At 45.3% G+C, this 13,155-nt stretch overlaps 1 protein-coding gene across 14 annotated transcripts in view; it reads left to right on the top strand.

Moving 5' to 3' along the window:
• The first annotated feature begins 90 nt into the window (after positions 1–90).
• The window catches only part of Tmem116 (transmembrane protein 116), a 67,525-nt gene continuing 54,460 nt past the window's right edge, over positions 91–13,155 (top strand). For 8 of the 14 annotated variants that reach the window (XM_087579394.1, XM_087579390.1, XM_087579404.1 and 5 more), the window contains exon 1: positions 91–258. In XM_087579394.1, coding sequence (XP_087435520.1) covers positions 227–258 — 32 coding nt within the window. In that variant the 5' untranslated portion in view covers positions 91–226. The remainder of the gene's footprint in view (positions 259–13,155) is intronic. The other 6 variants (XM_087579391.1, XM_087579403.1, XM_087579388.1 and 3 more) reach the window with 1 other exon arrangement.

The following is a 13,155-nucleotide window of genomic DNA, read 5'->3' as shown; positions in this document are numbered from 1 at the left end:
CACGGTGGGGGGGAGGTGGGGGGAGGTGGGCGGGGCCACGTGACGGAAGGGCCTGCGAAGTGGGACTGTCGCGCACGCGCACTCCGTGCCACTCGTCTAGGCTGGGTTTCGCGGCGTTCTCGCGTGAGGAGAGGCGCGAGGCGCAGCCTCAACAATTCCCTCGTTGCCCTCTCTCGCCTTGGAACAAGACGTGGCGGCGTCCCTGCCTTCTCTGCGCTGGGCTGTCATGAGGTCCGTTGAGACCCGTCGCTTCCCCCGGTTAGTCAGCTGTTTGTCACTGGTAGTCGCTGCCAAGCCCTTGTAGGTCACAGGGTGCAGCGCTGGACAGGCCCGCGGGGCACTTAGGCAATGGGGCCACCCCTGCCCCAGAAGGTTGGGAAAAGGCCTATTCGCCATTCTACTTTTGGTCAGGTATAGTAGGTGGCACAGGCCTACAGGCCTAATTTCAGCACAAGGCAGGAGGGTGACAAGACCAGGCTGGGCTGTTCCGTTTTCAGGGAGTAGCTCATGCCACGTGATGATTGTTCCCGTGGGAAGTCAGCACAGTGATAAAGGCTCGAAGGAATGAATTCCTCACTGGAGAAGACACAGGGATCATAGCTAGCAGGCTGTGTGAGGCAGCACAGGCCTTCAATCCCAGTGCTCACTGGAAAACTGGCAGGCTGATCAAAATCTGATCCACATACCCTGTTCCAGGACTCGTACACATCACATATAAGTCCCATCCTCAGCACCCAAGGGAAAAGCACATCTTACCACTCCTAAGTCCAAGGCTGGTGAACCTGAGTTCAAGGCCAACCTGGTCTACAGAGTGAGGTCTAGGCCCTTCAGAGTCAACCTGGGTCTCAAAATGACAAAAACAAAACATAAAAAGCTGGGTGTGGAATTCTTGCCAGTACTGGGGAAGCGAGGAAGATCACCAAATTGAGCTTAATCAGTGACCTCTATATGCACGCACACACACACCCACCCACACACACACACACACACACACACACACACACACACCTGTAGAATCATGAAAGCAAAGCTGGATTATGTTGTGCACTTTTCTATCTTTCTTATTACTGTTAAGTCTGAAACCCTGGGACAAACTGAGGTGACTAACATCAAAGTGGACCTGGCCATGAGGTTTTCCCAGAATCCTTCAGGGTATGGCAGGCATGCCCTGCTCCCCACCCTAAACTTCCCCAACCCAAGGTCTGGACTGCCCTTCGTCCAGCTGCCTTTCCTTATATAATCCAGCCATTTTAGCTATGGCACTCTCTTCGTCAGTGTCTTAACCCAGGCTGCCCCTCTGACTCTCCCAGCCGTCTTTGCTCTGACTATGCTCTCTCCCTTTTATCTACAATAAAATTCCTCCTCCACCATCCCTAGGAGCGATCAGTCCTTCAGCTGTGCTTTTTACAGTTGTCGCCTAATGACCGCCCCTCTAATAGGCAGCTAGCTGCCCTCCATTTGACCAGCCATACTGACCTTGACCTCTACACAGGCTGTGCAAGTATGACACACTGGTCATTCTGTCACAGTGTCACATGGCTATGTCCCAAAAAAGACCTGTATGTCCTCCTTACCTTTTTGAGTTGTGAGTGTGGTCTCCAGGGCTCCCATCTACCCAGTTAAGTGTTAAAATCTTCACTCCCATCTCATGGCTTTCCACCTTTGAAGATCCTGTATTACGAGTCAGTCCTGCTTACTCGTGTCATCGAGGTACCCAGGTAGTTGGGGAGCCATGACTTTGAAAGGTAGGGAACATTTGTGAAGCAACGGGAAACAGGATATGGTTAAGCATGCTGAGCTCTATGAAGCTATGTAAAGGCAAACTCAGGAGGGTAAGATAAAGACTCACTAGTCTAAGGGGTTTACAGCCACCAGAGGCTTTAAGTGGAGCGTTTTCTCAGATTCGTGGATGAAAACATCACGTAAACATGATGTGGGGGGTTGGGGATTTAGCTCAGTGGTAGAGCGCTTGCCTAGGAAGTGCAAGGCCCTGGGTTCGGTCCCCAGCTCAGCTCCGAAAAAAAGAAAAAAAAAAAAAAAACCATGATGTGGCTTTAGTTCCAAGCCTTCCTGGGAAGGAGAGCACTGGAGACCTGAGGAAACCTGAAGAGGACTTTGGGATAACACAGATTAAATCACGTGCCTCAGATGCACTACAATTGCATTTAGAGAGATAATTGTAGTAATTAGAGAAATAATTAAAGCTAAGTGACCTCCTACAGGCAGGCCCCAATCCAGCGGGCCTGATGTCCCTTTAAGAAAAGACATTGCAGCTGGGCATGATGGCTAGAGCCTTTGACCCCAGCACTCAGCTGAGGCCGGTGGGTCTCTGTGAATGGGAAGCCAGCACGGCCAATTTAGTCTCAGGTCAGCCTGGACTTTATAGAGCAACCTTTTCTCACTATAAAAAAGGATAATGAATGAAGAGAATGCATCAGAAGGGAGAAGACTGAGGCTGAGCGCAGTTGAGTATCTATTGCAGTAGTTAGAGGAGGTGAGAGAAGAAGTTAAAATCTGGCAATTAAGAAAGCCATACAGGGGGTTGGGGATTTAGCTCAGTGGTAGAGCGCTTGCCTAGGAAGCGCAAGGCCCTGGGTTTGGTCCCCAGCTCCGAAAAAAAAAAAAAGAACCAAAAAAAAGAAAGCCATACAGATGGACTGGAGAGATGGTTCAGTGGTTAAGAACACTGGCTGCTCTTCCAGAGGTCCTGAGTTCAATCCCCAGCATCCACATGGTGGCTCACGACCATCTGTAAGGGATCAGATGCCCTCTTCTGGTGTGTCTGAATATGGTAACAGTGTGCTCACATATATACAATAAATATATTTTTAAAAAAAGGGGGGGCTGGAGAGATGGCTCAGTGGTTAAGAGCACCCAACTACTCTTCCAGAGGTCCTGAGTTCAATTCCCAGCAACCACATGGTGGCTCACAACCATCTGTAATGAGATCTGATGCCCTCTTCTGGTGTGTCTGAAGACAGCTACAGTGTACTCATAGACATAAAATAAATAAATCTTAAAAAAAAATGACTTTTTTTTAAAAAGAGCCTAAGCTGGGCCTGGGTGATAGCCGAATAGTAGGCCATGTGTATACTCTTAAAGCTCCATCCTCAAGTTTGTGACTGAAGAAAAGTGAAATCAAGAAGCTTTTGCAAGGGCTGGAGAGATGGCCCAGCGGTTAAGAGCACTGACTGCTCTTCCAGAGGTCCTGAGTTCAATTCCCAGCAACCACATGGTGGCTCACAACCATCTGTAATGAGATATGATGCCCTCTTCTGGTCTGAAGACAGCTACAATGTACTTACAAATAAATAAATCTTAAAAAAAAATTTAAAAAAAAAAAAGAAAGAAGCTTTTGCAAGAAGTCTGGACTTGGTGGCACTTTAATCCCAGAACTCTTGTTATTTTGTCTTTTTTTTTTTTTCTTTTTCTCAGAGCTGAGGACCGAACCCAGGGCCTTGCGCTTAGCTAGGCAAGCGCTCTACCACTGAGCTAAATCCCCAACCCCAATCCCAGAACTCTGAAGGCAGAGGCAGCCAGATCTATGTGAGTTTAAGAACAGCCTGGTCAATAAAGCAAGTTTGAGGCCAGCCAGGGCCACACAGTGGGACCCTGTCTCAAACAAGACAAGAAGATCCGTTTGTAGAATAGAAATGAAGGCTTCGGTCGACAGATAGATTGAGGTAGAAGACAGACCCGTCTGAGCCTGCTCCAGCTTACTCTTGTGCACAGTTGCTGCCTTCAGGCCGGGCAGCACTTTGACGACACACTGAGGCTAATTTCCAGGGGAAAATGACTCTACAACATGTTCACACACGTCAACAGCTGCCGCCTGCCGGCACACCAGGGCGTAGAAACGGATGGATCATTTGTTTTGCGTGAATAAACAATGCCCCCTGCCCGTGACTCTTATCAAACCAAGGCAGAGTCTACACTCATGAACTTATCTGTGGAAGCAGGTAGAACCCCTCAGCTGGCACTGTACAGAGTGGCCCCATTTTGACCCATCACCCGTGAGCCTTGTCTAAGAAGCAGGCAGAAGAGGCTGAAGTGAAAGACTGTTCTGAGACTCCAGCCCACTGCAACCTCAGTCCTGTGGTGTGCTGTCTGCTTCAGATCAACAATTGAAATGACCAGACACCTGGGCCTGTACTGACAATGGTGTCTAGTCAGACTTCCTTGTAGCCCCTACAGGACTGAGATTGTATCAGTTCAAGTTCAGGAGAGCATCCCTGAACTCTGCAGCGTCTGTAACTCTTGTCGCCATTCTGTAATTGGTGTAAATACATCATTGTATGACAGGGTGATACTAATCCTGGCATTAAAGGACCCGTGATTGCTAGACTCTTGAACTCAAAATTACTTGTAAAGTTGCAGCCAATGAAACTGACACAGCTCTGAGAGTGTATTTGCATAAGAGCAATTCCAGGTGCTGCTGGATATGACCTTATAAGAGGATAGGTTTAACCTGACTACTAGGCTATATGACCTTCTACTGTGGGGCAAATGGCGGGGTACAGGGCTATGCATGCCGGCTCAGGCAGGTCTGGGGAAGGGGAGAGTGATCCTACTCCTGCTGATCTCAGGAAGAGATTTCTGGGGTTTGGACATGACCCAATATTTGATCCCGGCCCCACAGGAAGGATCCTCAAGGCCTGTGGGTGTGTCTGTATTTCCTTGATTGCTAATTGATGTAGGAGGTCCCAGTCCACTGTGGGCAGCTCCATTCCTAGGTAGGAGGGCCTGAGCTATATAAAAAAGGTAGCTAGCTGCCAATAAGCCTGGCAGTAACCTGGAAGTGTTCCTTGATGGTTGCTGTTCAAGGTCTTGCCTTGAGTTTCTGCCTTAGCTTACCTAGATAATTTATTGTAAAGATGAAATAAACCCTTCCATCTCAGATTGTCTTTGGGCATGATGTTTATCACATTAACAGAAAGCCAACTAATACACATTATAAAGAATTTAGCTAGCCTGGTCTACAGAGCAAGTTCCAGGACAGCCAGGGCTAGATAGAGAAACTCAGTCTTAAAACACAAACCTAATTCCCTCCTAGAAGGAGGGATGGGAGCACTATAGGACCCTCACCTGAGTATCCAGCCACTCCTCCCGACCAGTTGTATGCAATTCTCAAACTGCATGTGGCCTTAGTGGGGAGCTCCAGTACGCAGGCTGGGAAAGACTAGGAAGGAAACTCCGTCTGGCCGGCCACAGGCAAGCTTTCACCCATGCTGGGTGCAGACCTAGGGTCACCAAGGCTCCTAGTCATAATTCTGCATGCATGCTTTGTAAGTAGCACTAATAAACCCATTGGTTTCTCAGGGTAGACTTTGGTGAGAATCAATCTTTGTTTTGTCCTTAGATCTTTATGGGGAGGGGAGAAGACATTGTTTAGACTTCCCCCACCCCAGAATGAGAATTGAGAATTCTATAGTGCGTGTGTGTGTGTGTGTGTGTGTGTGTGTGTGTGTGTGTGTGTGGTGTTTAGAAAGGTCAGAAACATTTTTGAGTTTACCTTAATAAAAGAGAAAATGAGCTGCACAAATTGATGAGGTGTAAGAGGGGGGTCTAGGGATGTGGCTCAGTCGGGAGAGAGCTTTCCTAGTGTATATGAAATCCCGAGTTCCCTCTCCAGCGCTGCATAACCGCTGTGTGGCACAGACCTGCCGTCACAGTACTAGGGAAGTAGAGGGAGAGGATCGGAAGTCCAGGGTCATCCGTCACTGCATAGCTGGTTTAAGATCAGCCCGAGATATGACACATGAAACACCTTCAAAATCATTTTAAGAAAAAAAATAATTTTAAGACTTTAATCCCAGCACTTGTAAGAAAGAGTCAGAGGGAATCTCTGTGAGTTCAAGGCCAGCCTGGTCTACAAAGGAGTTTCAGGGCAGCCAGGGCTATACAGAAATGAGGGACATTGTTTTTTAATATATTGGCTCGAGCAAGCTCTAAGGAGAAAAGTGATGCTTTGGTCCTGAGGCGAGTAAGGAGGAATGTGGTGAAGTCCACGCTTTCATGTGGGAAGCAGACACAGGTAAATCCTGAGAAATAAGCCCAGTGCGGGTGAGAAATTGCTGAAAGAGACAGACAGAGATGCTTTAGGCCCTAAAGTTTAGGGGATGAGCACTTTAGAAGGAGGGAATTCCCAAAATGGTGAGATAGTTTAAAATGAGGGGAAAGTGTCTTGAAAACTGTCTGAAGAACTTTCCTTTTGTCTTACTATCAATAAGGAACTTAGATAATTGAAAATTCTTTATAAAATTTTGATATATGTCCCTCACTTTTGAGTATATGAATACCCTGTTAGAATGGTTATCCAAAAATGCCTCTCTGGTTGTGGTTATTATAGGAGTCTTTGTTTTTTGTCAGACAGTATTTCTCTATGTAGCTCTGGATGTTCTGGAACTCGCTATGTACACCAAGATGGCTTTGAACTCACAGAGAGCCCAGAGCTCCACCTGCGTCTGCTTCTCAAGTTCTGGGATTAAAGCCATGCGCCATTACACCTGGCTAGAATTAGGTTTTGGAAGAAATTAAGAAAGTGGATTTGTGGGCTGGAGAGATGACTCAGAGGTTAAGAGCACTGGCTGCTCTTCCAGAGGTCCTGAGTTCAATTCCCAGCAACCACATGGTGGCTCACAACCATCTGTAATGGAATCTGATGCCCTCTTCTGGCCTGTAGTTGCATAATGCAGGCAGAAAGCTGTATGAAATATACATAATAAATAAATAAATTTAAAAAAAGAAAGGTTTAAAAAAAAAAGAAAGTGGGGCTGGAGAGATGGCTCAGTGGTTAAGAGCACTGACTGCTCTTCCAAAGGTCCTGAGTTCAAATCCCAGCAACCACATGGTGGCTCACAACCATCTGTAATAAGATCTGATGCCCTCTTCTGGTATGTCTGAAGATAGCTACAATGTATATAATAAATAAATAAACCTTTAAAAAAAAAAAAAAAAAGAAAGTGGATTTGTCAGAGGCAGGGTATTGACACCTCTGCTATGAATCGCATTGCAAGAATGATCGCTATACTGCTTCATTTGAGTTATGTTCTGATGTAGAAAGTGTAAAAGCTCACGCTGGCTGTTCAGTGGAGGTAAAAGGAGGGGCCATGCTAACAGATGCTGCAGCACTAAGCCCAAGATGGGACAAGTGCTTCAAGGTTTGCCCCACTGACTTCCTTAGTAGCTGTTTCCAAGATTCACCCTTGTGCTCAGGACTGCTTTGAGCTGTGGGACTGTGGAAATTAACGAGTTTGAAGTGGAAATACTTGCAATTATTGATCGCATTTGGGGTTTCTGTTGGTGGTCGTAGTTCCTTTTGCTGTTGCTATTTATTTATTTATTTATTTATTTATTTATTTATTTATTTATTTTGAAGGGATTCTATTTGTTGAAGTGTGGTCAACGGCTGCAGAAAGGGGTCCTGGTGCAGAATAACATGTCCACTGCTGACGATGAGAGCCTTGTTTACTGACTGGGCCTCATTCATGCTAATTCAGAACATGCCCAGGTCAGGTGTGCCTAGAATCCCATGCTGTAAAGATTCCTCTGACCCAATACAGTCTACAGGAACCATATTACTTAGGCTTTGCTGGGAAACCAGGCTGACAACTCCTCAGAGAACACTGAGCTGTAACCTGGCCAGGGACCTCACCTGACCATGCACACGGCAAGGGCACAGACAGACGATGCCAAGTTCTCACCACTGGAGGCAGTTCTCACCACAGGTCCTACTGGGAACAAGCCTGCTTGAGCCTGAGGAAGGGAGAAGCCAAGGAAATCAGCCTGCGCTTCTCACCAGTTACTGAAACACGGGGATGTAGATGGCACCACGGTTTATTTGCAAAAGAAATGAACTTAATTGTAATTGTACTGAGTCTAAAGTGTTGTCTTTTGAGACAGTTTCTCTGTGTGGCCCTGGCTGCCCTGGGACTATGTAGATCAGACCAGCCTGGAACTTACAGAGATCTGCCTGCCTCTGCCTCCTGAGTGCTGGGTGGGATTAAAGGTGTGCACCATCATGCCCAGCTAAATTTGTTATTTTTTTTAAAGATGTATTTATTTATTATATATGAGTACACTGTAACTGTCTTCAGATGCACCAAAAGAGGGCGTCCGATCTCATTACAGATGGTTGTGAGCCACCATGTGGTTGCTGGGAATTGAACTCAGGACCTCTGGAAGAGCAGTCAGTGCTCTTAACCACTGAGCCACCTCTCCAGCCCTAAATTTGTTATTTTTATATCAAGAAATGTCTTACCAATTACTCTGTCCAAATCACAAAGACAGCCCATGTAGTTATCCAGTCCAAGAGAGCACGTTAGTCTGGCGTGACTTTTTTATACCCATTTCGGCTTAGTGGTTGTCTAAATACACACTTTGGGGGCAGTTCATTCTAAAATCCTGACCCACCTGAATTGAGTCTTTAGTTCAAGTTCTATGCACTTCTCAAAAATCATGGCTCAGAGGTATTCGTGCACACCATAGTCCCAGGACTTGGGCCTGAGGCAGGAAGACAGTGGGTTTGAGGCCAGTTCAGTCTATAAACATATACATCTCAGGAAAAATATCCTCAATAATAAAGCTGATTTTTATAATTTAAGGAAATGTTTTCATTGTTACCAGTTTGGTGTCAAATATCCAATTTTTCATGAAATTTTAAATTTCCCATTGTTTAGTGGGGTTAACCTGAAGGTACCATAAAAATTCTTGCAATGTAATTTTTCAGCCCAGGAATAAGGGATCTCTTTTGAGAAGTTAAATGTTTTCATGTAATCTTCATCTTTAATTCCCTCTTCCAATGTTTGTTTTGTGCTTCCAATGTTTGAGGTTCCCCGGCCCCAGCCAGGGGAAAAGGCAAACATCTCCAGTACCCATTATACCATGATTCCAGCAGTCTAACTTTTTTTCCTTTTGCCCCAAATGGTTTTTGTTTTTTGTTTTGTTTTGTTTTGTTTTGTTTTTTGACCAGCAATCTCTCTTCTCTGGGTGGTTTTGGGTGCAGAGGGCTGTGGGGCAGCCTTAGCTCTGGGCACAGATGGAGACTGGAAGACACATTTATATATATGTATGTATGCATGTATGTATGTATGTATGTATGTATGTATGTATGTATGTATGTATATCTCCCAGGTTTTGGCTTAAATTTCTCAAAACCTACTTTGGTAGAGGTTCTTAAATGCTTCGACCTCCCTTATAGCTCACCTACCAAGGGTAGGGGAGGAGGATGGTTAGTAGGACAGGGAGCTGTGGAGGCAGGGACCTGTTTAGAAGTAGTTCTTTTTGGCAGTTCCAGTCTTCGTTGTCAGCAGTCCAGCCCACTAGCAAAACACCAACCAGGAATCAGCAGCAGCTTGGTCCAGAAGTATCCATGTGTCTCCACTGATCAGCAGGAGTCTGAGGAAGTGCAAGAAGCCTCAGGAATATCAGGAGAAGTTCTTTTGTGCGCGTTTCTCTATGAAGTCAGACAAGTGAAGATCAGTGAAGAAAGCTAGGCGAACAAATGCCACAGTGTAGTCGGAGAAAACCAGCATGGCTGAAGCCCAGTGAAGACAAGCAGGTCAAACAGTGCCAGACCAGCATCAGTGAAGCCCAGCATCACAGTGCATGTCTGTTGGGTTATGTCCAAACATCACGAGTCCTTGCAAGCATCAGCTCTATCACATGCCTTTTCACAAGACAGCTTTCAGAAAAATGACCCATGTCTGCTTTCAGCAAAACATGACATGATACAACTGTCTGGTCTCCAAAGAAAGCAGAAATTTCCACTTGACACCATACACAGTGTTTTCTAGCATACTCAAAGTTGAGCAGCCACTATTACTACCTGGTTCTGGAACCTTTGTCACACCCATTTATGGCCATGTAGTCACTGTAGCGGGGCAGTGTTGGCACACAAAACTTTAATCCTGGCACTGGGGAGACAGAGAAGCAGGCAGATCTCTGAGTTCAAAGCCAGGCTGGTCTACAGAATGAGTTCCAGGACAGCCAGGGCTGCACAGAGAAACCCTATGTTGGGGGGGAAATTCACTCCAATTCCTTCCTAAAGTAGCCGCCTACTTCAGACAGTCATGGATATGCACTTCCAGGCTCCTAAGTGACAGCATACACGATGTAGCCTTGTTCACATGTGTCAAGTTTATCTCATAGCACTGTTTTTGCTAGTTATATGAATTTTCCAACATTTTATCTATCAATTCACCAGGTGACAGATATTAAGCTATTTCTAATTTTAAATTTAAAATATTTTATCACATTTATTTATATTTGCTTTTGAGTGGAGCTGCATGTGCCACAGCGTGTGTGTTAAAGTTGGAAGACGTTGGTTTTCTCCTCCCATCCTGCAGGTTCCAGGGATTAGTCTCAGGTCCTTAGGCTTGGTGGCAAGCCCTTTTACAAAGCTGATTTCTACTTTTTGTCTATTTTGATGTTCAGGGTTTTAGAGGGACATGTGTTTTGGGTTTTTTGGGTTTTTTTTTTTTGGTTTTTGGTTTGTTGTTTTTTTGTTTGTTTGTTTGTTTGTTTGTTTTTTGGCCATGTACCTAGTAGAGTTGAGTTTATACATGGGACTTATTGGCCCATTAGGAAACTGTTGGGGCTGGGGATTTAGCTCAGTGGTAGAGCGCTTACCTAGGAAGCGCAAGGCCCTGGGTTCGGTCCCCAGCTCCGAAAAAAAAAACCAAAAAAAAAAAAAAAAAAAAAAAAAGGAAACTGTTAAAGTAGGAGCCGGGGAGCTGGTTCAGAGCTTCCAGAGGATCCTGGTTTTGTTACCAGTGACAACATGGTAGCTTGCAAATATCTGTAATTCCAGTTCCTGAGGCCCTGCTGCCTTCTTCTGTCCTCTGAGAGCATTACATGTGTGTGACCCACAGATAGATCTCATGCACATAAACATAAATACTGAAAAGGAGGAAATGCCGGAGTAGCTGTACTCCATCCACGGTGTAGGACTATGTTCTCTATCTTCATGGGCATTCGCCACAGCCCGCTTGTGCACAGCCTTCTTACTGGGATGTGCCTCCATCTCACTGATCTGCTTCATGGATGGCTGATGATGCCCAGGTCTTCTCTCCACTTGCTCAGTGGTTATTGGCATCTTTGAGGAGTTTAGTTGACAAGTTTCCCTAGTTTTAATTGGGTTACTTCATCTTTTTAGTTATAAGAATTCCTTATACAACCCATGTTAATAGAATGCATATGATCTTTGTGTGGGTTTTTTGTTTTGTTTTTGTTTTGTTCATATGTTTGTTTGTTTGTTTGTTCTTTTGAGACAGGGTTTCTCTGTGTGGCCCTGGCTGTCTTAGAACTAGCTCTGTAGACCAGGCTGACCTCTAACTCAGAGATCCCCCTGCCTCTGCCTCCTGAGTGCTGGACTAAAGGTGTGCATCACCACACCTGGCTCTCTTTGTGTTTTTAAAATTATGTTTGTTTTGTGTTCATTGTGGTGTTTCACAGCATCAGGGAGGAAGATAAGAGTCAGTTCTTTCAGGGGGTTGGGGATTTAGCTCAGCGGTAGAGCGCTTGCCTAGCGAGCGCAAGGCCCTGGGTTCGGTCCCCAGCTCCAAAAAAAAAAAAAAAAAAGAAAAAGAAAAAAAAAAAAAAGAGTCAGTTCTTTCTACCATGTGGGTCCCAGGGCCCAAACTCAGGTTGTCAGACTTGGTAGCTGGTGCCCTAACCTGCTGAGCCCCCTCACCAGCCTGAGTCTCTGTGGTCGTTTGTTTGTTTGAGACAGGATCTTACTAGATAGCCCAGCCTAGTCTTGAACTAATGTTCCTCCTGCCTCACATTCCACATGCACTGTAGGAACATTGTGCCACTACAATAGATTTATACAGTGTTTTTTTTTCCAGATCTAAAGCTTACAAATATTCCACCCTATTTGTGGGTTGCCTTTTAATGTTCATGATGGAATCTTTTGAATGACACAAATTTAAATTGTATATGAGAATACAAGTTCTCATGTTCTAAGTTAAAGAGCAAGACTGGGAAAGGTAGAGAGGAAAAAGGAGGCAGATGTGGTCCAGTTGGTAAAACCCTGGGCTTGCAAGCCTGCTGATGCTAGTTCAACCCCCAGACCCCAGGACAAATGCACAAGATGGACACTTGTGATCTGAGCAGGTGTAAAGTGGCGAGGCTCACTGGATCTCAGCCTAGCCTAGTGGTTGCTGTAGTCAGGAACTCAAAGATGGTAGACAGCAACTGAGGCCATCCTCCGGCTTCTGCATGCACCCACATACACAGACATGTACCCTTCCTACATGCCTGCGCACTCACATGCATGCAAGCAGTCATAAAAATACATTTATGGAAAGGACTAAAATGTTAGCATAGATATTTATACATAGAAACGACTTTAAAGCTGTCAGTTACTACTTCTGTGTGCTTTCAGGTTAGGTGTGGTGGCCATGTTTGTGATTTGAGTGCTGTGGAGGCAGAGGCAGAAGGATCCTTGCGAATTTAGGACCATCCTAGGCTACATAACAAGTTCAGGCTAGGCAGGAGTGCAGCTGCAGTGAGATCTCATTTCAAAGCAAGAACAAAATTCCAGCAGCAACAACTCAACATATTTTCCTGCCACAAGTTTAGTGAAATCTTGTTATGTAGATTGATATGTAACATGTTGTGTCCATCATAGTCACTGAGGGTACATGCACCTGAACTATGGCATACACAAGCTCCCAGGTTCAATCCCAGAACCATACACACAGATACACACAAATGAACAGCGTGGCTTAAAAACAGAGAAGCAAAAACTGAACATGATTGATTTCATTGGGTTTGAGATAGCCTTGTAGCAAAAGAAAACAAAGTTATGTTTCCAAAGGTACTCCAAGGAAAAACTGCATGTGCACACACATATATGCACATACACTCAGGCATATGTGCACAGATACACATGTATAAACACATGCACGCACAGGCATAGACACATGCAGACGTGTAATTGCATGTGCACACAGGCACATGCATACACAGACATGCACACAGTGACATGCATATACAAGCACACACATACATATACACACAGCCACACAGACATGTACATGCGCACACAGACCCATACACACATAGGCATATGCACACAGACAGGCACATGCACACACACACATGCACACAGGCACATATACAGACACATATGTATATGCATACACATGC

This window comes from Rattus norvegicus, chromosome 12, assembly GCF_021556685.1.
Source record: "Rattus norvegicus strain SHRSP/BbbUtx chromosome 12, alternate assembly SHRSP_T2T, whole genome shotgun sequence".
NCBI lineage: Eukaryota > Metazoa > Chordata > Mammalia > Rodentia > Muridae > Rattus > Rattus norvegicus.
Note: the sequence above shows the minus strand (reverse complement) of the source record. Positions and strands in the feature narration are given on the sequence as shown.